Consider the following 24,553-nt stretch of genomic DNA (forward strand, 5'->3'; position numbering starts at 1 on the left):
ATGCAGAAAGTCAGTAATATGAATCCATATTATAAAAGTTAAAGTTTATATTAGCTAGAATAGTTGCCAGCATCAGATTGTGGTTTCTCTAACAGCTGGTCCTGTAGAATCCTTCCTGGTCCAAGTTCAAAAGCTTCACATGCGTTTCAGGACCTTTCCCTTTCTTAGCACGGTGAAATACATGCTATCATCAGTGTAGGATTGTCTGGACTCAATCGTCTGGGACTTTTTGTTGTTTGTTGAGTGCCTACTGAATTGAGAAGTGTGATGATTTCTAAGCAGATACTCTCCTCCCTTCTTAGAGTGGATTTTATTGTATGGCAGGCACAGAGGCGACCTCTGCAGCTCCTCACATGGACTGAGGCTTAGCACCATTTCTATTGTGTAATTTTAGACACAAAGGGAATTTCCTTTCTGTGGCGTTCCATGTCCATTAGCCTTCCATTGTGTTTATAACTGTTCTCAAATTTTATCCCAGCCCTTAGTTTCATCCTTCCTACATTTGCCAGTTTAAGGCGGATTTTTCTTTTTTAATGAAATGATGAATGACTTATTTGGTAAAATAGCCTTCATTTATATCTGAAAAGTGAATAGGTGTAGTTTGGAAATCTGGTTAATAGATTAGTTAACATCAGATGAAAAACTAACCCAATGAAGCTGCGAATTCCATTGGTTATTAACTGCTAGCTTGATTGAACTGGCTTCTTCACCCACCGCTTTCACTGTCCACACCTGTGCCGTCATCCCCACTCTCCCCCCCATCCTTTGCGTGTCTGGTTTGTTTAGGATCTTCTGTTGTTTTCCTTTCCTCTGTTCCTCCCTTCTCCTTCCTGTCATTCTCCTGGACGGTCCTAGAACATACGCTGCTAACATCATTACATTTTACTGTTGTGTCTTCAATGAGACATCTTGTCCCCTCCTGTCTCCCAAGCCTTCGCTCTGACTCTGGAGGTGTTTATTGCTCTACCCTGACATAATTTGCTTATGATCTATCTTAGTTTTTGTCAGTTTTTATGATTCTCTACTGATTTCCCATTAAAAATGCTGAAACTTCACCAGCCTTACCCTCCCATGTCTGCAGCCCTGGACCTCTTTTTTTTCCCTGTTGGTTTAGATCTTAACTCTGGTTAGCCATTTTATGGTTGCCAACTTAAGCATCTTACCTTTAATCCTCATAACACATGGTTATGGTTCTTGCACATATTTTTTATATTCTTATTATTAAAGATTTTTTTTCTGCGTACTCATCCCTAGTTCTCCTGTGAGTTTTCCCCAACTGTATAAACTTTATTTTGGTAGGTTCCTTCACATTGGTCATTTGACAGTTTTATGCTCTTGGTACTGACCCATCTTAACGATGCCTCATTGGCTGCATTTCACTTGGCAGTAATGACTGATATTATCCTTAGAATGATGCACTCTCTCACCAGGAGAGGACACTTGAAACTTGGTAATAATACAAAAACTTTACTTACTATAGTAACTGTTTCCCATAGCTTTGGGTATCCGGAGAAACTCCTTTATTTGCTCCTTCTTATAGAGATGAACAGAAATCACAATTTATGGTCACTAACTTTTAATCTGTACTTGGATAGGTTATGTTTTAGTCTGTATGTAAGTAAAGTTTCATTTGATTTAGTTTTACACTGGTGAGCAGTTACAGTTTGATTTCGTAGGTTTTAGTTAGTCGAAGTGTGATTTTGACTGCATTGTTGTTCATTCCCAGTGTGTTGTAGCTACTATAGCCTTTGGAATGGGCATTAATAAAGCCGACATTCGCAAAGTTATTCACTACGGCGCTCCCAAGGAAATGGAGTCCTATTACCAGGAAATCGGAAGAGCTGGCCGTGATGGACTTCAGAGTTCCTGTCACTTGCTCTGGGCTCCAGCAGACTTTAACACAACTAGGTAAAATGCTTATCCCTTTCCCCTTACAAATTCCCTTTTTCCTTCCCAAGAAAGTACCTGAGGGAGTGTCCAAAATGTCAAGTGATCTGCAAGTGTGTTTAAAGGGGGTCGCCGCTGAAAAGTGAGCAAAGCCAACAGAGTGTCCCTGAAGAATGTTTTTGTTAAGTCTCATTACATAGGGGAGCCCGCTGGAGTTAACGAGCTCGGGACTCTATCTGGATGTATAGCATATAGGCCGTGTGACGTGCTGCCCTGCTGTACAGAAGTGAGCAGCTCTCACACTTTAAGTCCGTGGGTGATCTGGCCCCAGTGTTCTATGGCTCCAGTGTTTATGGCTTCAGTGTTATTTAAGTAGGTACCGTGTATTTTGCTTTTCCTCCCAGTGCTATAGTGGTGCTTGTTCTAAAAGACATATCCAATTCTTGTTCAAGTGTCTTTACTGTTGTTTCCGTGTTTAGTTCCATAAGTGCACGCCGCTGCTCAAAGAGTGAAAACCACCTTGTTGATAATGCCTAATCACGTAACCGTGGACTGACAGCGTGCTGTCACAAAATAGCGTATTCATGGTCTAAATTCAGGAAAAGGGAAACTTCCCACTTAAATACTAATGAAATTGTCACTTACATTCTGTCAGATTATATTAGAACTAACAGCTTCATTTTCCAAAATCGCAGGGACACTATTTACCAGTTATCTATGGGGAAGCAGGAAAAGAAGCCAGTGCAGCTCGTGCAGTGAACCTGCCGACATAAAAGACCTTTCAAGTGCTTCTCAGGCTGATGAGTAAGCTAGGCAGTGGGAGCTAAAAGAGTGGGGTTAGCTAAGTGAAAAGGTTTGTTATAAAATATAAGATCGTTCTAGGAATAGTCAGTATATGTTACTTTGTAACTCGTAGAGCTGAACTCTGCTCCCCTGAAAGCAAGCATTCTTAGCCGCCGAGCCAGGCACCCCGAGTCTTTACCAAGGCTTTTAAAAACTAATTTAAAGTAAGTTGGATAGAACATATCTATGCAAACTTCTATTAAATTTGGAATATATCAAATATCACTTGGTTAAGGCCAGATCTTATTTTATTTGTGCATTATGCTAGCATGCTGGAAACATTATCGGCCTGAGTTGTATAATGCAGTCTCACCAGTAGATGTGGTTATGGTTTATGTGGGTCCTGAAAGATATGCTGAGTGGTTTATCTCATTAAGATTGATCAGGAAATAATAGTTGTGCCAGAATACCCATGCAATTGTTACTTAGTATCCATGGTGACTGGTTCTGGGTCCCTTAAGATACACCACCCCCCAAATCTCACTATGCTCAAGGCTCTTATACAAAACAACATAGTATTTGTATACGGGCTGTGCATTCTCCTACATACTTCCTTCCTTCCTCACATCTATTGTAAAGTAAATGATGTGTAAATATTTAGTTTTACACTGTAATGGTTAGGGAATAATGACAAGAAAAATGTGTCGATGTTTAGGGCAGGTGTACTTCTGCAAGCCTGATTGGGGCTTCACTTGGGGTTGACCGACTCCCAAGTGCTGAATCAGTGGGCGCAGAGCCGAAACACTCGATCTTTTAGCACAGATAGGCTACTCTGTATCAGAGACAAAGGAGAAAACGTGTAGAAGGATAAACGGGATAGAGCAAGGATTAAGGGTGAGTTTGCACATCAAGATGTTGAACCAGAAGAAAACAGTAGGTTGCTGGGTCTCAGCTGTAAGGGTCACTGTAATTAGCAAAGCTTTAGTGTGTCACATGGTAAAACTCTGTGGTAAGGGAAGAACCTGTGTGAGTGATCATGGAGTGATCATGCAGTGGCTTTAACTAACTAGTGTCTGCTTATTTGTTAGTTCTGTGATGCTGGGCATCCAATCTGGCCCTCACTCATGCTAGACAGCACGTGTAGAGCCATGTCCTCAGCGAACCTTCTATCACTTTATGTTCCTTCACTGCGTGACTCTGTGTCTTCCCGCAGCGCCATATCAAGGCAGTGTCCCGATGGCTATATTTATTGTATTTGTAGTCACACCCCATCGCTACTGCCATCTTTTGTTTCAGAGTGAAGAATTGGGAGGATAATCTCAATTTAATAAATCTTTGATTTCTCTCAATGATTTTAGGATTGTTCAGATTTGTGGGGTTTTTTGTGAGGTGAGTTGTATTACTCATCTAATAGTAGCAGAAGAAAAATAAAGTAATAAATATTTAGCCGAGTTTCTTTTCCTCAAATGAAGTGAACATGTAAATGAAAATGGATAAAATCAAATAAATAGGTTTCATCCCAAGCAAATCTGCTAAAATCCAGTTCTGAGTGTAGGCCTTGTTTCTGGTTCATTCTATCTCAGAAGGACGAGGAAACTAAATGAAACTGACTTTTTACAAATCTATTAAGTATGTATGAGATTGGACCTCACAGGAGTTAGTGATTTTGGTTTTGGGTGTTGGGAGAAAACTATACCTATGAGTGGTGCTGCCCATTGAGAACACATCTTTGAATAATGGATATTTGTACATTCGGATTTTCTAGACTAGAGAATTATGTAGTAATTTAGTAATTATGTATGTAGTAATGTAGTAATTATGTATTTGATTAATCAGAAGGGTGGCTATTGCAAACATCAGTGAGTGAAGTCCATAATGATGTGGTTTAGTTTTATTATTTCATTCTTGTATATTAAATCAGAATGTATGTTGCAGTATCTGAAATTCACCTCATGCAGATTGTTTTGATTCTTGAAAAGATGTGCAACACTGCCTGGAATAGTTCATGGCCTGATATTTGAAATTCATGGAATTTGGTCACAGGAGACTAGAAAGTAGCAGTTGTGATGATTACAGCAGCACTGATGTTTAACGATATAAACAAACATACTGTTACTGTTATTTCACAGTTATAAACAACATTATTGTGACCAAAAAAGTTCATTACAACTCATCAAGGTAAAAACTCAGTTTACTATTGTCCTCAAGTGCCCTACCATATAGAGGGACAGCTTTGGAGGACTGAGCTGTCCTCTGAAAAGTCAGTAGGAATAGATAAAGGTTCAGACTGGAGTAACAGGGGTGAATGTGCACACTGGAGTGAGGGGGATGAAGGTTCGCACTGGAGTGATGGGGATTAAAGGTCACACTGGAGTGAGGGGATGAAGGTTCACACTGGAGTGAGGGGGATGAAGGTTCACACTGGAGTGAGGGGATGAAGGTTCACACTGGAGTGAGGGGATGAAGGTTCACACTGGAGTGAGGGGGGATGAAGGTTCACACTGGAGTGAGGGGGATGAAGGCTCTCACTGGAGTGAGGGGATGAAGGTTCACACTGGAGTGAGGGGATGAAGGTTCACACTGGAGTGATGGAGATGAAGGTTCACACTGGAGTGAGGGGGAAGTGAGGGGATGAAGGTTCACACTGGAGTGAGGGGATGAAGGTTCACACTGGAGTGAGGGGGGGATGGAGTGGGGGGATGAAGGTTCACACTGGGGAGGGGATGAAGGTTCACACTGGAGTGGGGGGATGAAGGTTCACACTGGAGTGAGGCAATAAAGGTTCGCACTGGAGTGATGGGGATTAAAGGTCACACTGGAGTGAGGGGGATGAAGGTTCGCACTGGAGTGAGGGGGATGAAGGTTCGCACACTGGAGTGATGGGGATTAAAGGTCACACTGGAGTGAGGGGGATGAAGGTTCGCACTGGAGTGAGGGGGATGAAGGTTCACACTGGAGTGAGGGGATGAAGGTTCACACTGGAGAGGGGGAAGGTTCACATTGGAGTGAGGGGGGATGAAGGTTCACACTGGAGTGAGGGGGATGAAGGTTCGCACTGGAGTGATGGGGATGAAGGTTCACACTGGAGTGAGGGGATGAAGGTTCACACTGGAGTGAGGGGATAAAGGTTCACACTGGAGTGAGGGGGATGAAGGTTCACACTGGAGTGAGGGGATGAAGGTTCACACGTTCCACTGGAGTGAGGGGATAAAGGTTCACACTGGAGTGAGGGGGGATGAAGGTTCCCACTGGAGTGAGGGGATAAAGGTTCACACTGGAGTGAGGGGGGATGAAGGTTCACACTGGAGTGAGGGGGATGAAGGTTCACACTGGAGTGATGGGGATGAAGGTTCACACTGGAGTGGGAGATGAAGGTTCACACTGGAGTGAGGGGATGAAGGTTCACACTGGAGTGATGGGGATGGAGATTCACACTGGAGTGATGGAGATGAAGGGTCCTAGGGAGTAATGAGCCTCGTTCAGTTTTCCTTACATAGATATTTCAGTTTTCTCAGAAAACATCCATTAAAATAAAAGATGAATTTTCTGTGAAAAGTCCAGGATCCATGTATTAGAAGGCTTACTAGAAACTGTGATGAATGAGGTCTGTAAATCAAAATGGAAACCTTCAAAGTTATCAATGGAACTCTCTTGTCAAGGGCATGGTTGGAAAGAACACAGGCATTTTGGGGGTAGAAATAGTTTTTATGGTGATGCAGTGGGGATTGCAGGGGTTATTAAAAGCAAGATAATAAAATTGACAGTATAATTTTAAATATGCTTGTGATTTTTCAATTGGCAGGAATCGCCTTATTGAGATCCACAATGAAAAGTTCCGGTTACATAAATTAAAGATGATGGTAAAGATGGAGAAATACCTTCATTCCAGTCGATGTAGGCGACAGTACGTATCATTCCAGTCACTGTGGGTGACAGTACGTGTTATTCCAGTCACTGTAGGTGACTGTAGGTATCATTCCAGTCACTGTAAGTGACAGTATTTATCATTCCAGTCACTGTACACAACAGTATGTATGATTCCAGTCACTGTAGACGACAGTACATATCATTCCAGTCGATGTAGGCAACAGTACATATCATTCCAGTCACTATAGACGACAGTACGTATCACTCCGGTCGATGTAGGCAACAGTATGTATCATTCCAGTCACTGTAGACGACAGTACATATCATTCCAGTCGATGTAGGCAACAGTACATATCATTCAGTCACTGTAGACGACATGTACGTATCATTCCAGGTCGATGTAGGCAACAGTATGTATCATTCCAGTCACTGTAGATGACAGTACATATCATTCCAGTCGATGTAGGCAACAGTATGTATCATTCCAGTCACTGTGGGCGACAGTACGAATCATTCCAGTCAATGTAGGCAACAGTATGTATCATTCCAGTCACTGTAGATGACAGTACATATCATTCCAGTCGATGTAGGCAACAGTATGTATCATTCCAGTCACTGTGGGCGACAGTACGAATCATTCCAATCAATGTAGGCAACAGTATGTATCATTCCAGTCACTGTAGGCGACAGTATGTATCATTCCAGTCGATGTAGGTGACAGTATGTATTATTTGCTTTTATCAATTAGAAGCATAGGTCTTTAGATGACACTTTTAAAAAGTTAGTTTAAAGTGTTTTTAAGGAATATTTGCTGTATACATGCTGAAGTTTAGGGCATGTTTATTTGTGTTCAATAGATTAAGAAGAAGTAATGATGACTCAGTTTGTGCAGTAATGGTCCTATCGCGTCATCTTGGGTGGTGGGGTTAGCACACCTATATTTGTTCTTTAATTTAAAATTTTCTCTTCATCAGAATCATCTTGTCCCATTTTGAGGACAAACGACTACAGAAGGCCTCCTTGGCCATTATGGGAACTGAAAAATGCTGTGATAATTGCAGGCCCAGGTAAAAATTTCCTCCTGATGAACCTTCTAGAAACTGTTGATTCTCTTTCTCTTCAAATTCTGCTTCCTTAGATTTCTGTTTGATATAGGTATTTTAGTTTTTTAAAAATGACATAGTTACTTTATTTAAAAAAAAGTGAAGAGGTTTACTTTTATACAATAAAGTCATACAACGGTAGGCCTAGTTAGTCAATAGTTGCTTTTAACTATGAATAGCCTAAAAAAATCATTAAGGAAGACATAGATTATCAAAAGTGATTTGAAAAGCATTCTACTTGATGTTTACCATAAGGGCAAGTACAATTATGCATACTTTAAATTTAACGAAATATAAAACACTGCAAAAACACTAAACAAAAGAAGACTTAAGTTACTATTTTAGTACTTAGTGGTAGGGACTTTGGAGCAAAGCATGTTATCAGGAGTAAAGCAGGACACTGATGAAGTGTCAGGGTTCTCCAGAGGAATGGCACCGAGGATAGAGCCAGAGAGAGCGAGAGAGAGATGGGGAGGGAGGGCTGAGATGGAAAGAACAGGAAAAGAAGGGAAGACGATGGGCACTGATGTGGTGGCAAATCTTAAAACTTGCAGGCAAGTTTTGGTCTGGACACTGCATCAGCCAAGTGCCGAGGTTACAGCGTTGAAATAAAAGTCATTGCCTAGCCTGTTTTTTGCTAATAAGGCCATCAACCCAAAGAGGGTAATTATTGAGCATAATTTCCATCTTTAAATTCATCTGATCATAAATAGTATTCACATCTACAAATTTGTTTGCTGTGGATCTGGATTATTCTGAGCACACAGCAGCCCCATACGTGCAAGCCATACAACCCAGAAGACATTGTGCACAGCCTGCACATAAGAACTACAGAAGCAAAGTGGGGAGCAGAGACCCACGTGTATTTGGTGACATCAACATCTGCTTACTGGCCAATAGAGTTAGTGGACAAAAATGAGCCAGGCCTGCAGGTTCAGACGGGAGACCCAGAGTCTGGGAGCAGCCTGCCATGCAAGGGATCTCAAAAGGAACCTCGGTCCCACAGTGAGACTGCGCCTCAAGATAATGAGGACAAAAGCAAGAGTAAGACTCAGCAGCAAGCATGACCAACCCCAAAGTCCCCAACCCCCACCACTGAATCTATGAGGAGATGAAGGAATGACAAGGGTATCGGCAAACCAGATCGAATTAATTTCTCGAAAGCATTTCAGCCATTCATTCCAATGGCCGCTTATGCACTCGTGCTTTCTGCGGAGTCATCAAGCAGACTTTGACAAGTGAAGAAGTATTCTATTTGAATCAAATATGCAGCAGTGTGAAGAAAAGAGAAATCTCCAAACCCTTAGAAGCCAAGTAGCAGCAGTCCTCCTGTCGGTCTCACATTATCATTATCGGGAAGGTGGTTTTCTCCACTGCAGGCTGGCCCAGCCTTCTCCCCAAGGGAGTGGGCCTAGACATTCTTGCCCAGAAGACAGTGTGGTCACTGTCACTTCTGCTGTTACTGTAGGGGCTTCTCCTTTCTGTGTCATCACCTCAGGCTGCATGGGGAAATACTGAAAATTCTATCTTTTGTTTCCAGGCATTTATACTTTGGCCAGATCAATAAAGCAGAAAAAAAGAGAGGGTTGAGTAACATTTCCAAAACTGTTAGGTCCTTTGCTATTTGACTTGCTCTTTAGTATACTTTGCATAACTCACATGGTGTCATATTTCACATATACTATAAGATGTATTAATGTGAATACTTAAGGGGTAAGAAACAAGTTAAATAAATAAGGGCATTTTCCATTTATGCTTAAAAAAACAAACAATACGCCTCTAAAGAACCTGTGAGTCAAGGCTTACAGCCAATCAGAAAACGTTCTGACTGATGACTAAGAATATAGAACGCCTGGGATACAGCTAGTATGATTCTGCAAAGGTAATTTACAGTGTTAATGCAACATGAAGGAGCACTTGTTTCGAACTCATAACTAAGCATTCACTTTGAGAAACAGGCAAATGAGGGAAAGGAACAGGAAGGGCATAATAAATAGAAGTGCATAGAGATCCGTGGAGGAGGCAGCGAGCTCACAGGTTCATTATTCCCAAGACTGCGAGGAGGGGGTGGAGTTGGGGGTGGAATTTCAGTGCAGACCCCATGCTGACAAAGTGACAGAGGGAACAGCATCAGAGGGGACAAAGAGAGCTCTCGCTCAGAGCAAGCCAGTTTACATGAAGTGAAATGTAAGCAGTTGACTCTTAACCATTAAAAGGATTGAGTTCTTCCTTTAAAACCTCTGAAAAGAGAACTCTCTAGCCCATGTGGCTTCAATGACAGATTCCAGCAAGCATTTAAATGAAGAAACACCCCGTTTCTATGGAGTGGCTGCACGTGCATACTCTGAAAGACAGCTGCAGGGGACGGTCTGCAGGGACCTGGCAGAGGTTAAAGGCAGGGAGAAGAGATTTGAGAGCAGTGCATTCATTGGGTTTTGCTTGTGATGAAGGTTTGATGAATCTCCACATAGGGATGTGAACAGTTTATTATATTGTAAATAAAATAAATACAAGTGGTACCTCTGAGTTAGTTGTGTCTCTAGGTACAAAAGCTCTATGGCAGAAGCAGCATTGTTAGGGATAGAAATACAAAAACTTTTGGAAATTAGTGGTCACCACAATAATATATAGTTGTGGTGGTAAGATGATGTATAGGTCATACTCCATGGGAACTTGATAACTTTAAATACGCTGAGGAAAGTCACCTAAACATCCTACTAAACGGGTAAATGGGAGAATAAACTTAAGCCAGGCGATTTCTTCTTTAAATCAAAACATCCTATCTTGATGTGGAACACTGAATGCATTCTTACTGTTATTTTAAAGACATATGTGATGCAGAAAGCAGTTGAATCTGGTAATTGAATGTATTGGTTGGTCGTCTCTAAGGACTTCTTTTGTTCTCAAGCTAAGAAACAATTCTCACTTACGTTAGTGATGATTTTACATCTACTTGGAGGATGACTAAGGCATTTAACCGCTAAATGTACCAGCGTCCCAAGATTATAAGCTCGGCGTTGTAAAATTATTAGGGTTCAAACCAACATGTTACTGCATAACAACCTTGAACCTAAAACCTTTTTCTTTACCCCTTTCTGGTGTAACATAACACAAGCATCCAGTATTTATATAATTGATCCTGACCCTGTTTGTGTCCTGAGATCCTCCATGACATTTAGCTTCTGGGTGTCACGAGAAAGTGCTGTCTGTGATTCCGTATTATTGTTTGTGGCTCATGTCTGAGGTAATACGCATGCTCTTGACTATAATTAGCTTTACCCGTAGCTTTAGAAGTGTTAGACACATTTGAGATATTTTTCTACATGGTATCTTTTTATTTCTAAGGGAGCATGCTTTTGTCGCTGTTTTCTTAGTATATTAATTACTTTCCTTCAGACTGAATCATTGCTCTTCTGCTAACAACTCAGAGGATACAGCCCAAGACTTTGGGCCACAAGCATTCCAGCTACTATCTGCCGTGGACATCCTGCAGGAGAAATTTGGAATTAAGATCCCGATTTTATTTCTCCGAGGATCTGTAAGTGTATCTGTAATGGTCCCCGTGACCGTTTCTGACAGTGCTTTCCCCTGTGTGACCGAAGCTCTGACTTTCTTTAGATGACTTAGTAGCAGAGATACCTTGAGTTCCATCCTAACCCTGCATTCATCGCTTTGGACAAATCTCGGATTGTTGTTGGGCGCTGGCGGTCAGCTGTGCGCTGCAGACTGAAAATAGCGTATCAGTTTACCACACTGCAATCGCATTAATCCCTAGATTGGTTTTTCTTAGGATAATTAAGGAAAGTTAACTTCCACTGTGTCAAGGGACTGGTAGAACAAAGTTGTATCTTCTGATGCCCAGATACGATTATGTTCCTTGTGCAAAACTTAATTTCAGGGATTATGCTGTAAGGGGTTGGGTTCCGCAACAGTGGACAGCAGTCTTCCCTCTGATAGTGTTTATGGCAGAAGTATTTAATATTCTAAGACAGCCCTTTTGTTTATTTTGATGGTTTACTAGTGAATACCTGATTTAATTGGACTACTTTCTGTTCTGAGTGATTCATGTGGCCTCATTATACTGGCAAATGTCAGGTACAAATACACTTACAGAGCTGGTCGTCTGTAGTCCTTCTGTTTCTGTGATAATTTTATTTCTGAAATAAGAGTCTGTAAATTTGAGAATTCTATATTAATATCACTTAAATAAACCAAGAGTAGGAGGCAGAGTACCTTGTAGCTATATCTATCTGCTTATTTAAAACATACTTTATAGTAGAGGGTAATTGCTCATTTTGTGTATAGAATTTTAAAATCATTTAGGTAAGCATTTGCTTGTTAAATACTCAAGTGCTTCATCTAAATGTTTCTGTTTTTGCTTAGAAAGTAATCTATGGAATTAGTTATGAAATATTTTTAGTGAGACACATTGAAAACTTGTATTATTATTTCAAGTGTCAATGCTTTCAAGATAATGGAGTTTAAACTTTGGGTTTTAAATGGCAAAAATGCTTAAAAAATCTAACAATGGAAGTCTTGCTTGAGCAGAGTTTATTTTTCTCAGCTCAGCAGGACAGCCCAGGTGCAATTGAAATCTCTATGTTCATTTTCTGTCTTGGTCGCCTTTAAAACCCCCGTCTCCAGTGTGAGTATCTAATTTATGAAAAATGTCCTTGTTTTGATTTGGCGCGATCCAGCTGTATCCAATGTCAATAAATAAGTTTGTTTCTCGTCAAACTTTCAGTGGTCACAGGAGGGATCAGGTTTCACTTATAATTTGAAAACCAAGGCAGACGTCCTCTACCGGCAGTGTCTCCTGGGAGTCCTCAAATTAAGCAGTTCATCCTTAGTGAAACTTTATACCACCCTTGCTATCTCAAAGTGCGAAGCTCTTACGAAGTATCACTTAATGAAAATGCGTAGATGCTAACGGTAGTGAGAATAGGGCAAGTTTCCTTTCTCTGCTCAGTGATCTTGCTATCTGTTGGGATATCGGTGAAAAATTATAACTGTAGTTCTCTTGGGAACTAAGCAAGTTGTTCCCCTTAACCAAATTAGGACAAGTTAATACCTCTGTATGTAATTTTAATATGTAAGGTGATCTATCAAACTGTTTCGGAGTTATTTTGAAGAGTTGATTTTTTTTTTATAAGCATACATTTGGTTTCGGTAGTGCTTGATTCTCTCCTATGTGTTTTTAAAAGTTATTATAAACAATTTATCCACAAATTTGTAAAATGGAGCTTAAAATTTTGTTTTAATGTGTCTAATTAGAAAGTGAACAAGATTGTCTAGAGAACTTTGTTTTAACTGAGTAAACAGTTCACCATGTAAAAATCTTTGCTTGAACATGTCATAACATAATCAATGGCCTTAATTTAAAGAAAAAACACGTTGATCATTTGCATACCAAGATTAACATCTTCCTAAATGCCTTTTCAAAGTACTGATTTTTATCCTAGCCTCAGAATTAGGTACCACTTGATATTTTAGGATGTGTATGTTCACATGTACGGGTGCTCTCTCCTCTATGTGTGCATGTGAACACCAGAGGTGGACATCGGATGTGTCCCTCTGGTACTCTCCATTTCAGTCTTATTCTTTTGACGAAGTTTGTCACCAAACCAGGAGCTCAATGTTTTTGACTAGACTGGCTTGCCTGTGAGTCCCTGACAATCTCCTGACTCCAGTTTCTGTCGTCGTATACTATATTATAGCACCCTCTACACACCTGGCTTGTCTTTCTAAATAACAGTTTACTGGTATTTGAAGAACGTCATAATATGTGGAGTGTATTTTGATCATAATCGCCCTCAGTATTCTCCCAACCCTTCCCAGACCCATCCCACTGCCTCTTCACTGATCCCAATTTTATACCCCCCCTCTCCCAATCTCTCCTGGTCGTGAGTATGGACATCTGTTAGAATGTGTTCAACCTATCAGGAGCTATGCCCATAAAGAATGACCCTCTCCCTGAAGAGCCACCAGCTGTCAATAGTTGCTCCCTAGGAACTCATGAACCTTTCTCCACCCCTTGATGAAAACTTTGCTACTTGATTATCTGCAGGCAGCCACAGATGCTGTGAATTAATGGGTGCAATGGCCTGTCATGACCAAAGGACACTGTTTTGTCCCTGTGCTTCATGACCTCTGGCTCTAACAATCCCCTTTGGGAGCAAGCCCTGAGCCTTGAGGGTGACCCAGATGTCCCATTTGTAGATGAACACTCTATATAGACAGATATCCTCTGTACTTTGACCAGTTGTGAGATCCCGCATTAGCCACCATGCGCTTCACAGAGAGCCTTCTCTGATGGGGCTTGAGAGTGGTACTAATCTATGGCTAAAGGGATAGGAATTTAGAGGTGAGTTTTGTCAGTTTAGCAAAAAGAATAGTAAGAGATTCACCCCTGGGGCCCATGAAACCACATGTTCTGCCAGGTTTACAGTGTCATGTATGTAATTCCTCCTGTGGAATGGGCATGGGAGTGGTAGGGAGAGGACAGTGCTTAAATCCTGTCAGAAAGTGCTTGGTTAGCCCTGTAATATCCAGGCCACTCTTGTGCCCGTGGGCATATGGGCCATGCTGGTTGTCATTTTAGCACACAGGGTTGACAAGCGAATAAGAGGTTGGCTTTCTCCCCCAGCAGCCTGCACGGTACCTTCTGGTATTGTGAAAGCCAGCCAGTAGAAAGGAAACCTCCTGGTCGCTGCCAGCTTGATTTCCCCGTGTTCTGAGGCCAAAGCACGTGGGGTCTTCAGCAATGTGGCCTCACCACTAAGTTCTGGTGGGAAACCAAGACCAGTAAGCAGGGACCTGTATTATTTCGTGGGGTGGGGGGTGGGCTTCTGTAGGAAAAACCGAGCCACAATTTGAGAGGAGGTATCCCACACTTTTTGTTTGGTGACCTGTGGCTTCCCTGAGTAGCATTATCTCTCATGTAGCTTAACCTTAATTAAACTCTTATACAAGTCTGCGTGAGTTGAGGAAGTTTATAAATATTAAGTTTTCATATGGGTTCTTAATTTTGTTTTAAAACTTTATTTTGTGCTTCTACTAATTCACTTTATATCTGGCTCACTCCCCCCCTTTCCAGTCACCCTCTCCCACAATCCTTTCCCCATCCCTCATCCCCTTGTCCTCTGAGAAGTCGGGGGCCTCCCTGGGTACCCCCTCACCTTGGCACTTCAAGTGAGGCCAGACAAGGCAGCCCAGCTAGAAGAGCATATCCCACGTACAGGCAACCGCTTTTAGAATAGACACCACTCCAGTTGCTCAGGACCCACATGAAGACCAAGCTGCACATCTGCTGCATGTGTGCGGGGAGGCCTAGGTCTAACCCATGTGTGCTCTTTGGTTAGTGGCTCCGTAGATGAGAGCCCCAAGGGTCCAGGTTAGCTGACTCTGTTGGTCTTCCTGTGGAGTTCCTATCTCCTTCAGGACCCACAATCCTTCCTTCCATTTTTCCTTAAGAATCCCCACGCTCCATCCACTGTTTGTCCGTGGGTGTCTGTATCTGTCTGAGTCAGCTTCTGGGTGGAGCCTCTCAGAGGACAACGTGCTCCTGTCTGAAAGCCTAACAGAGCATCATTAATAGATCAGAGATCGGTGCTTGCCCATGGGATGGGTCTCAAGTTGTGCAGGTTATTGGTTGGTCGTTTCCTCTGTCTTTATTCCCTCCCCCATGTCTGCCTTGTAGGCAGGATAAGGTTCCATAGCCCCAATCTAGTGAGTCACAGCTAAGGTTACCCCCATTGATTCTTGTGCACTTCCCTTAGCCCAGGTCTCTGTCTCATCCTGGAGATGCCCCCACCTCCACACCCCTGTCAGTTGCAGATTTTCATTCATTTTTACGGCCTTCAAGCATCAAGCCATCTCCCTTGTCCTTCCCTACACCAGATCCAAAACACCACCCATTCCCCTCCCCATCCCCCTTCTCAGTTCCCTCCTTCCATCTGCCTCTTATAACTATTTTATTCCCATTTCTAAATGAGATTCAAGCTTCCTTGCTTGGGCCTTCCTTCTTACTCAGTTTCTTTGGGTCTCTGGAGTATAGCATGGTACCTGTATTTTATGGCTAATATCCACTTATAAGTAAGTACACTCCATGCATGTCCTTTTGGGACTAGGTTACCTCACTCAGGATGATATTCTCAAGTTCCATCTATTGTCTTGCAAAATTCATGATGTCTTTGTTTTTAATAGGTGAATGATATTTTATTGTGTAGATGTACCACACTTTCTTTATCCCTTCTTCAGTTGAGGGACACCTAGGTTGTTTCCAGTTTCTGGCTATTACAAATAAAGCTGTTATGGACATAGCTGAGCCTGTGTCTTTGTGGGTCTTGAGGTAAAGCTATTCCCAGTTTTTCTGAGAAACTGCCAAATTGATTTCCAAAGTGGTTGTATACGTTTGCATTCCTACCAGCAATGAAGGAGTGTCCCCCTTGCTCCACATCCTTGCCAGCATGTGCTCTCTCTTGAGTTTTTGATCGTAGCTATTCTGATGGGTATGAGATGGAACGTCAATGTTGTTTTGATTTGCATTTCCCTGATGACTAAGGACTTTGAACATTTCTTTAAGTGCTTCTCAGCCATTTGAGATTCCTCTTTTGAGAATTCTCTATTTAGCTCTGTAGCCCATTTTAAAATTGGGTTATTTGGTGTGTTAGTGTCTAACTTCTTGAATTCTTTTTAAACTTTAGATATTTGCCCTCTGTCAGATGTAGGGTTGGTGAAGACCCTTTTCCCAGTCTGTTTTGTCCTATTGGCAGTGTCCTTTGCCTTACAGAAGCTTTGCAATTTCACGGGGTCCTATTTATCAGTCGTTGATCTTAGAGCCTGAGCCATTGCTGTTCTACTCAGGAAATTGTCTCCTGTACCAATGCAGTCAAGGTTATTTCCACTTGCTCTTCTATGAGACTTAGTGTATTTGGTTTTAGGTTGAGGGTTTTCATCCACGTGGACTTGACTTGTGTGTGTGTGTGTGTGTGTGTGTGTGTGTGTGTGTGTGTGTGTGTACCTATGTGCACACATCTGCATGTATCTATTTTAGAAACAAGATCATGCCTAGATTGGCCCTCAACTGGTGATTGTCCTGTCTAAGCCTCCTGAGCACCAGGATTACAGGCAGGTGCTCCTGTAGTCCATGGTAACCGCTGGTAGCTGTAATCCCCCTCCACCGTTACAAAAACATGTAGCAGGGGTGGGCTGTGCAGTTTAGTTTTCTAGACAAATTATTTCATCTGACTGAAATATATTGAATATATTACTGTGGGTTAGGTCTGCTGTTCAGTACTAGAGAACTTGGCTAAATGCACAAGGCCCTTGGTTCAGGAAGAATTACCTGTGGAACCCCTGAGATGGCAGCTGTGACTGTCTCTGGACTTTAGGAGCTAGAAAGAGGCAGGGCTGGCAGGAAGAGAAGGAGGAGGGGCACGCTAGGAACTTAAGCCTTCGTGAGCTATTGAACGTCTATTTTTATGTAAGGCATTACATCTATTTTGTAGAGGATAAGGGCTGAACTCGATGAGGCTAACAGCTAGTGTAGATGGTGTTGTTGGGGAAGAAGGGAGTATAATTTAGTACAGAAAGACACCCGGATGGTTGGGAGCTACTGTGAAGTTGGAAGAGCGTGCGTGGGGAATCAGGGAGTGTGTGATGGTGTCACAGGGACTTTCTGTTTTGTTGGGGCAGTCTGTAGGTTTGGGGGGATTATAGTTGACGTAGACTTTTGGGCACAGAAAGAGAGAAGAAGATAAAAGATAATGCCAGTCTTAGCATGAAAAATTTACTACAAGAAGCAACTTAATTTTTGAAGAATTTAACTTGAGAAGTGTCAGGTTTTCATTTTTCTTCCCACTTTCTGTTGTATCAGACACTGGTCTAAAGGTTTTGCCTCCATTGAAACTTGTCCTTTGGGTGGTCTGCCCTGGCCACCAGGCCTTTACTCGTCAGTGCGTAGGCTTGCACTCTGTAATATGAACTGTATTCTTTTCAAGTTGTCTTTTAAAGGACAAGAACAGTATGAAAAATTCCCTCTTCAGATTGCATTCCACGGAGCTGCGTGTGGGCTTTCCGAGCTAAGAGTGGCTAGATAGATTCTGCATTCTCTCTGGGATGACTTTCTCATTCTAAGTAGTTCTGGCTATTCAATGAATAACTTGGAAAATTCAACTAGCCAGAACATTTATGCAGTTAGTGAGGATGCCTTGCTCAGAGTAAGATATCATTAAATACTTTCCACAGCTTTCTTGTGGGGCTGTCGAGAAGACTTTGTACTTAAAATCTGGTCTTGCAGAGGACCTGGATGGGGTAGCGAGCGTCCACATGGCGGATCAGAGTCTTCTGCAACTCAAGGTGGAGGGAATTTGATGCCACTGCATTCACATGATGCACATACATACATACATGCATGCATGCATGCATACAGACATGCATACATACATATATACAGACATGCATGCATTCATACATACACATAGACTGACATATATACATGCGTACATGCATACACACATACATACATGTAAACACGTATGCATACATACACACAAGGAAACAATCTTACACATTAGATAATTTTTTTTCAGATCCTTATTGTACTGTTTTAAAACAGTTGCCCAGTTTAGTTTGAGTTTATTGTTGTATCGACAATCTGATTCTTTTAAAACAAAGACACAATAGAGCAAGGAATAAATGGGTTTCAATCTCTGCCTAGTGATTGTCATAGAAACATGGTTATATCCATTTATTTATACAGTACACAGAATTGACAATGATTATCGATGATAAAGGGAAGAGGTACTTTTCACTAATTAGGAAAAGGGTCATTACTTCATCCTAGTAAATGTGCAAATTAAATTTAGGCTTTTTTTCTTTCTTTCTTTCATTCTGCTTAAGAAGAAAAAAAGGCTAGAATAATAATCTTTTTTAAAATTTTTTATTAGATATATTACTTTACTTACATTTCAAATGTTATTCCTCTCCCTGGTTTCCTGTCCATATGCCCCCATCCCTTCTCCTCCCCCTCCCCCATACATCCTCCTTGCTGCATATTCCCCTGCACTGGGGGTTCAACCTTGGCAGGACCAAGGGCTTCCCCTTCCCCTGGTGCCCCCACAAAGCTGTATAATAATAATCTTAAGTGTGGAGAGAGCTAGGCATGCCAGTTAGGCACCTCAGTGCTTTTGGTGTTATTTGTAAACAATAGAATCTCCTACCATAAAGTTAGGCCTAGCAGCTCTTCATGACAAGTCAGGGAAAGCTGATAGCATTCTGATGGAGAATATTACGGACTACATATATATTAAAACAGTTGCTATAGTTAAACAAAATAACATCTTTTACATAGTTATACCATTCATTTGACACAGACAGCTAAAATGCATTCCTTTGCCAGGGATAATTGCAGTGCCCTGTTCTAGCTGTAGTCTCTGCGTTGTGAATTAGTGCTTAAAACACATTGACTTGGCATGTGTTCAACTTCAAATACTCGATTCAGATTGATCCACAGTGGGGATTAGCACCCACATAGACGCCTAGTAAGCAAAAGGTACAACAACCACGCATATTGATTACTTTTCTCATGGTGCCCGGTGGAAATAACTCAAGGGAGAAGTTTGTTTTGGATCATGGTTCAGGAGATACAGTCCCTCAGGGCAGGGGAGGCTTAGCTTAGTATGGATTTGTCCATAGCATCGGGGCCTTCCAGCTGGCCATATCTGGTGGCAGAGAGGAAGCTGAGAACTCAGCCTGGGAAGCATGGTGGGATGTAACTCAGAGATCTGCCACCTGTGATCCATTTCCACCAGCCATGCCTCCATCTCCAAGGGTTCTGCAACCTCTCAAGAGAGAATCTCCAGCCGAGGACCAATTTCCTAATGCGTGAGAGTGTAGGCAGTGGTTTTCCATCCAGAGCATAGCGATCATACATGATCCTCTGCAGTCATGGGCGCTTGGACATATTGCAGAGGAGTCCCTCTTGCCTTACATCCTGCTATGCATGTCTGGCAAAGAGCATCTGATTAGCAGAACTTAAAATCACATTCAGAATTCTGGACAAGAGAGAATTTTAGAAATGTGTTTGTAACTTTCCAGTTTGTGTCATGGAGGGCACTGTAGACGGAGGTTATAATGATATATGAATTTCAGTCTACCACAGTCATCTCAAGACCATCATACACGAATAATTATCTGTGATGCTGTGTGATGTATACTACGATGCACACTTAAAGCAGTTCCATGTGCAGAATACATGAGATAGGCAGTGAGGGGCTGAAGTGAACAAAAGAGTGCTTTATAGAGTACCAGGGCAGAGTCTTCTCTGTTACAGGACAAGAAACTTGCATGACAACTTCCTGTTGGCTCTAGAACTTGGTGATTGCAGAGTCTCCCATGATAGTTCTGTCTTCGCTCAGAAGTGTAGTAATAGGCTAAGATCAGCATTTAGCATGCACTGTTTTTGCTGGTGTCTCAAGTGATCATCAGTTAGGTAACCTTCGTAATGTGTGTAAGCATAGCACAGTGAAAAGAACCATGCAGGAATGCAGAGCAATGGCACAACTCTCGGGCCACACTCTCCTTATCACTCATGTTCTAGAATTGAGCTGTAGTTGTGATCATTTTTAAAAGACTGTCAATCAGAGTTGTAGTAGCCAAGGTGAAGTATTCCAGACACATGTCCAAACCTATCCACTGGGAACTGCATCTGAATTATGTGAGGATTTCTCTGCATATAGAATTCTCTGTTTTCATTACTTAATTCATCAGCCAAAGTGCTCAGGACAAAAAGGTGGAGCATAAGAATCGGAGAGGATTCAAAGCTGAAATTTGCTTTTAAACTCAAAGAATTGCCCCGTAGGTTTTTGCTTTATTTGGCCTGTTTATTCGAATGACCGTTTTTTGTTTGTTTGTTTTTGTTTTTTTCCTTTTTGACACTTTGTTTCCAATTTCAGAATTCTCAGCGTCTTCCTGAGAAATATCACAATCACAGGCTTTTTGGTGCTGGCAAGGAGCAAGCAGAGAGTTGGTGGAAGGCCCTTTCTCACCATCTCATAGCTGAAGGATTCTTGGTAGAGGTTCCCAGGCAAAACAAATTTATAAAGACTTGTTCCCTCACAAAAAAGGTAAGCAGCGCAGAGTTCTGCCTGTTTGACTCAGTTCTCCCGCTGTGTATTAAGATGCTTTTGGCTTTTGATAGGGTAGGAAGTGGCTTGGTGAAGCCAGTTTGCAGTCTCCTCCCAGCCTTGTCCTTCAAGCTAACGAAGAGGCATTTTCAAGGAAGAAGGCTTTGCTATCCAGGTGATTGCTTTCCGCTTTCTTCCCCCATTCACTTTTGGTTTTGCCATAGTGATTGAAATTCTAGCCTTTATAGACGTTGTGCAGGTAAAATCAGTTGCCCTCTTCCGGTACCAGTTGTAGAAGGGGGCCATGAGGAAAAGGCAAGTTAGAAAACACTTTCCTGGTTGACGGCAAGGATCTGACATACAGAGCCGCTGCCTTAGACACGGTTAAAGAAGTGTTCCTTGCAGAAGAAAACAGGCTTAGGGAAATCCTTATGTTTGCTGAGATCCAGGTTTCTCTGCCTAGTCCTGGCTACCCTGGAGCTCGCTCGCTCTGCAGTCCAGGCTGGCCTTGAGAATTCAGAGATCCACCTTCCTCGCTCTCCCCAGTGCTGGGGTTAAAGATGTACACCACCACCGCCCGGCTTGTTTTGTACTTTTCTGTAGGTGATACTGTGCAGTGCAATGTGCTGCGAAGACAGAAAGGATTTGAGTTACAGCTTTAAATGTTTGTGCTATGCTCTTCTGCTACGTACTGGAATGAGTAGATGGATTTATAATGAATCACAGTCACCCCGGGGCCACATAGAATAAAAGGCCAGTCAGCAAGGTTCTTGCCTATTGCATAGGCACCATGGCTTGATGTTAAAGAATTAGTGTCCCATACCTCCCTACTTTAGGCACCGGAAGCTAATATGCTTGCTGCCTGTGTTTCATAATCAGTGCGAATATTATTGATTGCGTATCAGTTTTCTTATTTTGTTTTGTTTTGTTTTTGTTTGTTTGAAGCCTCTTTCTTTTGGGGGAAACCTCTTTTTAAAACACCAGTTTTAAAGGGTAGTATAATCTCTGCTTCTCTGAGAGTAATATAATGGTGCATAAGTTGGATGATTACACCTTAACTTAGGGGATGTTTTAATTTTACCGTCCTTCAGTTCTAATCCCGTATCTTCAGAAACGAAGCAACACGCCTCTAACCAAAAGCCAACTGGGTCAAGTACACAGCAGGTTTGTATCTGGGGGGTGGTCCTTACTCTCTCACTCTACACCGAGGCAGCCCACGGCTTCAAGTCTTCTATTCTCAGGGCACATATAAAGACCACCGACTACAAAGAGAAACTGTGCGACTAGAATAAAGAGAGGATAGATAGGTGAACAATAAAGAAGTAAAAGTATTTCCCAAAGTAATTTTTTTTTTAAACTTGTTTTGGCTTAAAGCCGAATGATTCATACAGCCAAGATATATTATACTTAGAGTTAATAAGTAAGTCTGGTTCCTAAGTATTCTCACTAAAGCTTCACACGCATACACGTGTGCACTCATCCCATGTGCAGATGGGCACGTACATGCTTTCTTGTTTTGTTAGTATCTTAGTAACTACCACAGATCCTCTGTGCGTAGGCTGTCGTTAGCTAAACACGCTGATGGGAAATGGTGAATTCAGTCTCCTAGTGCATCATCTCTGCTGGGTAGGAATGTTGACATGGACTTGAGTCACCTCTGTAATGTGGGCCTCTGTGTCTCAGGACATTGTCTGGATCGTTTACTTTGTAAACTGTCTTTGAAATCGTCTAAGGTGGTGGTTCGACAGCTTAATTCTAGCTTATTTATTTAAAGAATTGACTGCTTAGGGGGAAATTATTATTTTGAGATTTCTTTGTATTTAAATGTTTTATAATTTCTTCTTTTTTTAATGGACTTTACTTGTGGAAAAATAGTCTAATTTGGAGGGAGCGTATTCTGACAAAGTGCCTGAGAAATTTTCTTCTGGGAGTAACATTCCTAAAAAAAGGTACAGAGTTCTAATTTTACCTTATCTTATTTGTCTACATTATCGACACTGCCATTTTACTTTCTTTCCCGAAGAAAAGGACTATCAGATGTTGGGCTGCTTCACTGGAAAAAAAAATTACAACATAACCTCTGTAGTTGTGATGACTAAAACAGACAGCATAGAAAGGGTGATAGGTCATGCTTCTAGGGCCCCTCTATTTACCACACTTTGTATTACAATGCTAGCACTTGACCTACCTGTGTCTTAGAGCAAGCCCCTGCTATTCTCATTCCAAAGTCAGATACACCGAGGGCAGCTGATGAGCACATAGCTAATGACACTGCCGACTCACATCTGTACAGGTCTGTCTCTAGCATTTAGTCACTGGTATTATGTATTATGAATACATATCCCCAACCCATTCTCAAACACAGGTATTGTGGCAATAAGACTGGAAATGTAAGAAGTTTTAGAGAATAAAACTAAAATACCTGCTGTAGTTTAAAATTTTCATTTTCTTGTGCTGGAGATGGAACGCAGGGCCGGTACACGCTCAGTAATCATCCTACCATTGGGCTGCAGACCCCGCTGTTTGTGATTTTAATCTTACTGCATGGCTTACTGGCATAATAGAAGTATGGAAAGTGTATAGAATCTAATATCCTGTCTGAGGATGGCATAAAGGACGTGGCACGGCTTATATCATATACAAAGATTAACTGGACTGCGCTTCTTCATATCAGATAAAGTAAATGTCTGTAAGACCCACACTTTCTATGCTGTCTGCTCACTTAGATAACACGACTTGGGGTCTTATCACACTATTAATTTCCTCGTTTTGTTTTGTTTGGCCTGTGAGATGTAATGTTTTATTTACATAGAAAATTTAAGGAGTATATATGACAGTGTCCATCCAGTATCACGAAGCACGTCTACATTGAAATTGTGACTGTGCTTCATTTGACTGCTTTGCAACCCAGACATTGTTTTAGGAACCCAGGATTTACAGCGAACCTTTCTGGTTTTTGTTGCCATAGTCCCCCGATGGTAATAGTTCAGTGGGACACAGGGAAAGGTACATATAAACCTGTGTGGGACCGAGAGACAGATCGATGGTTCAAGCACTCCTGCTCTTGCAGAGGACAGGGCTCAGTTTCCAGTACCTGCATGGTGGCTCTCAGCTATTTGTAACTCCAGGGGATCTAATGCCGTCATCTGATTTCCGTGGGCACCAGACACATGTGTGGTAAGCATGTGCTTTGTGCATACACACAGGTTAAAAAAAAAACATAAAAAGTTTTAAAGTGACCTCAAAACTGAGTGAAGCTGGGAACAGAAGTGGTCTTCCCCAGGGAAGAGGACGCCAGTTGGTTGCCTAGTGCTAAACTGTCATCCCTGAAACTATACGTACAAGTGACATTGAATAAACTCAACAGGTTGTATTTGGAAGTACATATGTGAATACAAATACATACATATACATTATACATATATCTATCTAGTCATGCAATGCTAATTGATGGATTTGAAGGAGAGTGGGGAGGGACATATGAAAGAGTGTGCAGAGAGAAATGGGAAAAGAAAAATGTCATGCTTAAAATATAATCTCAAAAACAAACGAAAGAAAGAGGCTGAGGCCGAGCTTCTAGAAGGTTAAGGTAGATGTAAGGCAGGTACTATGAGGAACATAAAACAAACAGAGGCGAGATGAATGTGTTATTTCTATGCACCCCAGCCGCACCTCAGAGGTTACCATGCACCCCAGCCAGCGGCTCAGAGGTTACCATGCACCCCAGCTGCGGCTCAGAGGTTACCATGCACCCCAGCTGCGGCTCAGAGGTTACCATGCACCCCA

The 24,553-nt window shown here is 41.9% G+C and overlaps 1 protein-coding gene across 1 annotated transcript in view; it reads left to right on the forward strand.

Annotated features, from left to right (window-relative positions):
• The window catches only part of Wrn (WRN RecQ like helicase), a 135,206-nt gene that overhangs the window by 76,822 nt on the left and 33,831 nt on the right, over positions 1-24,553 (forward strand). The window contains exons 20-27 of the mRNA XM_032918546.1: positions 1,727-1,908; positions 6,473-6,574; positions 7,512-7,604; positions 11,037-11,178; positions 20,597-20,767; positions 20,842-20,942; positions 21,859-21,931; positions 22,643-22,716. Of these exons, the coding sequence (XP_032774437.1) occupies positions 1,727-1,908; positions 6,473-6,574; positions 7,512-7,604; positions 11,037-11,178; positions 20,597-20,767; positions 20,842-20,942; positions 21,859-21,931; positions 22,643-22,716 (938 nt within the window). The remainder of the gene's footprint in view (positions 1-1,726; positions 1,909-6,472; positions 6,575-7,511; positions 7,605-11,036; positions 11,179-20,596; positions 20,768-20,841; positions 20,943-21,858; positions 21,932-22,642; positions 22,717-24,553) is intronic.

The sequence above is a fragment of the Rattus rattus genome, chromosome 13 (assembly GCF_011064425.1).
Source record: "Rattus rattus isolate New Zealand chromosome 13, Rrattus_CSIRO_v1, whole genome shotgun sequence".
NCBI lineage: Eukaryota > Metazoa > Chordata > Mammalia > Rodentia > Muridae > Rattus > Rattus rattus.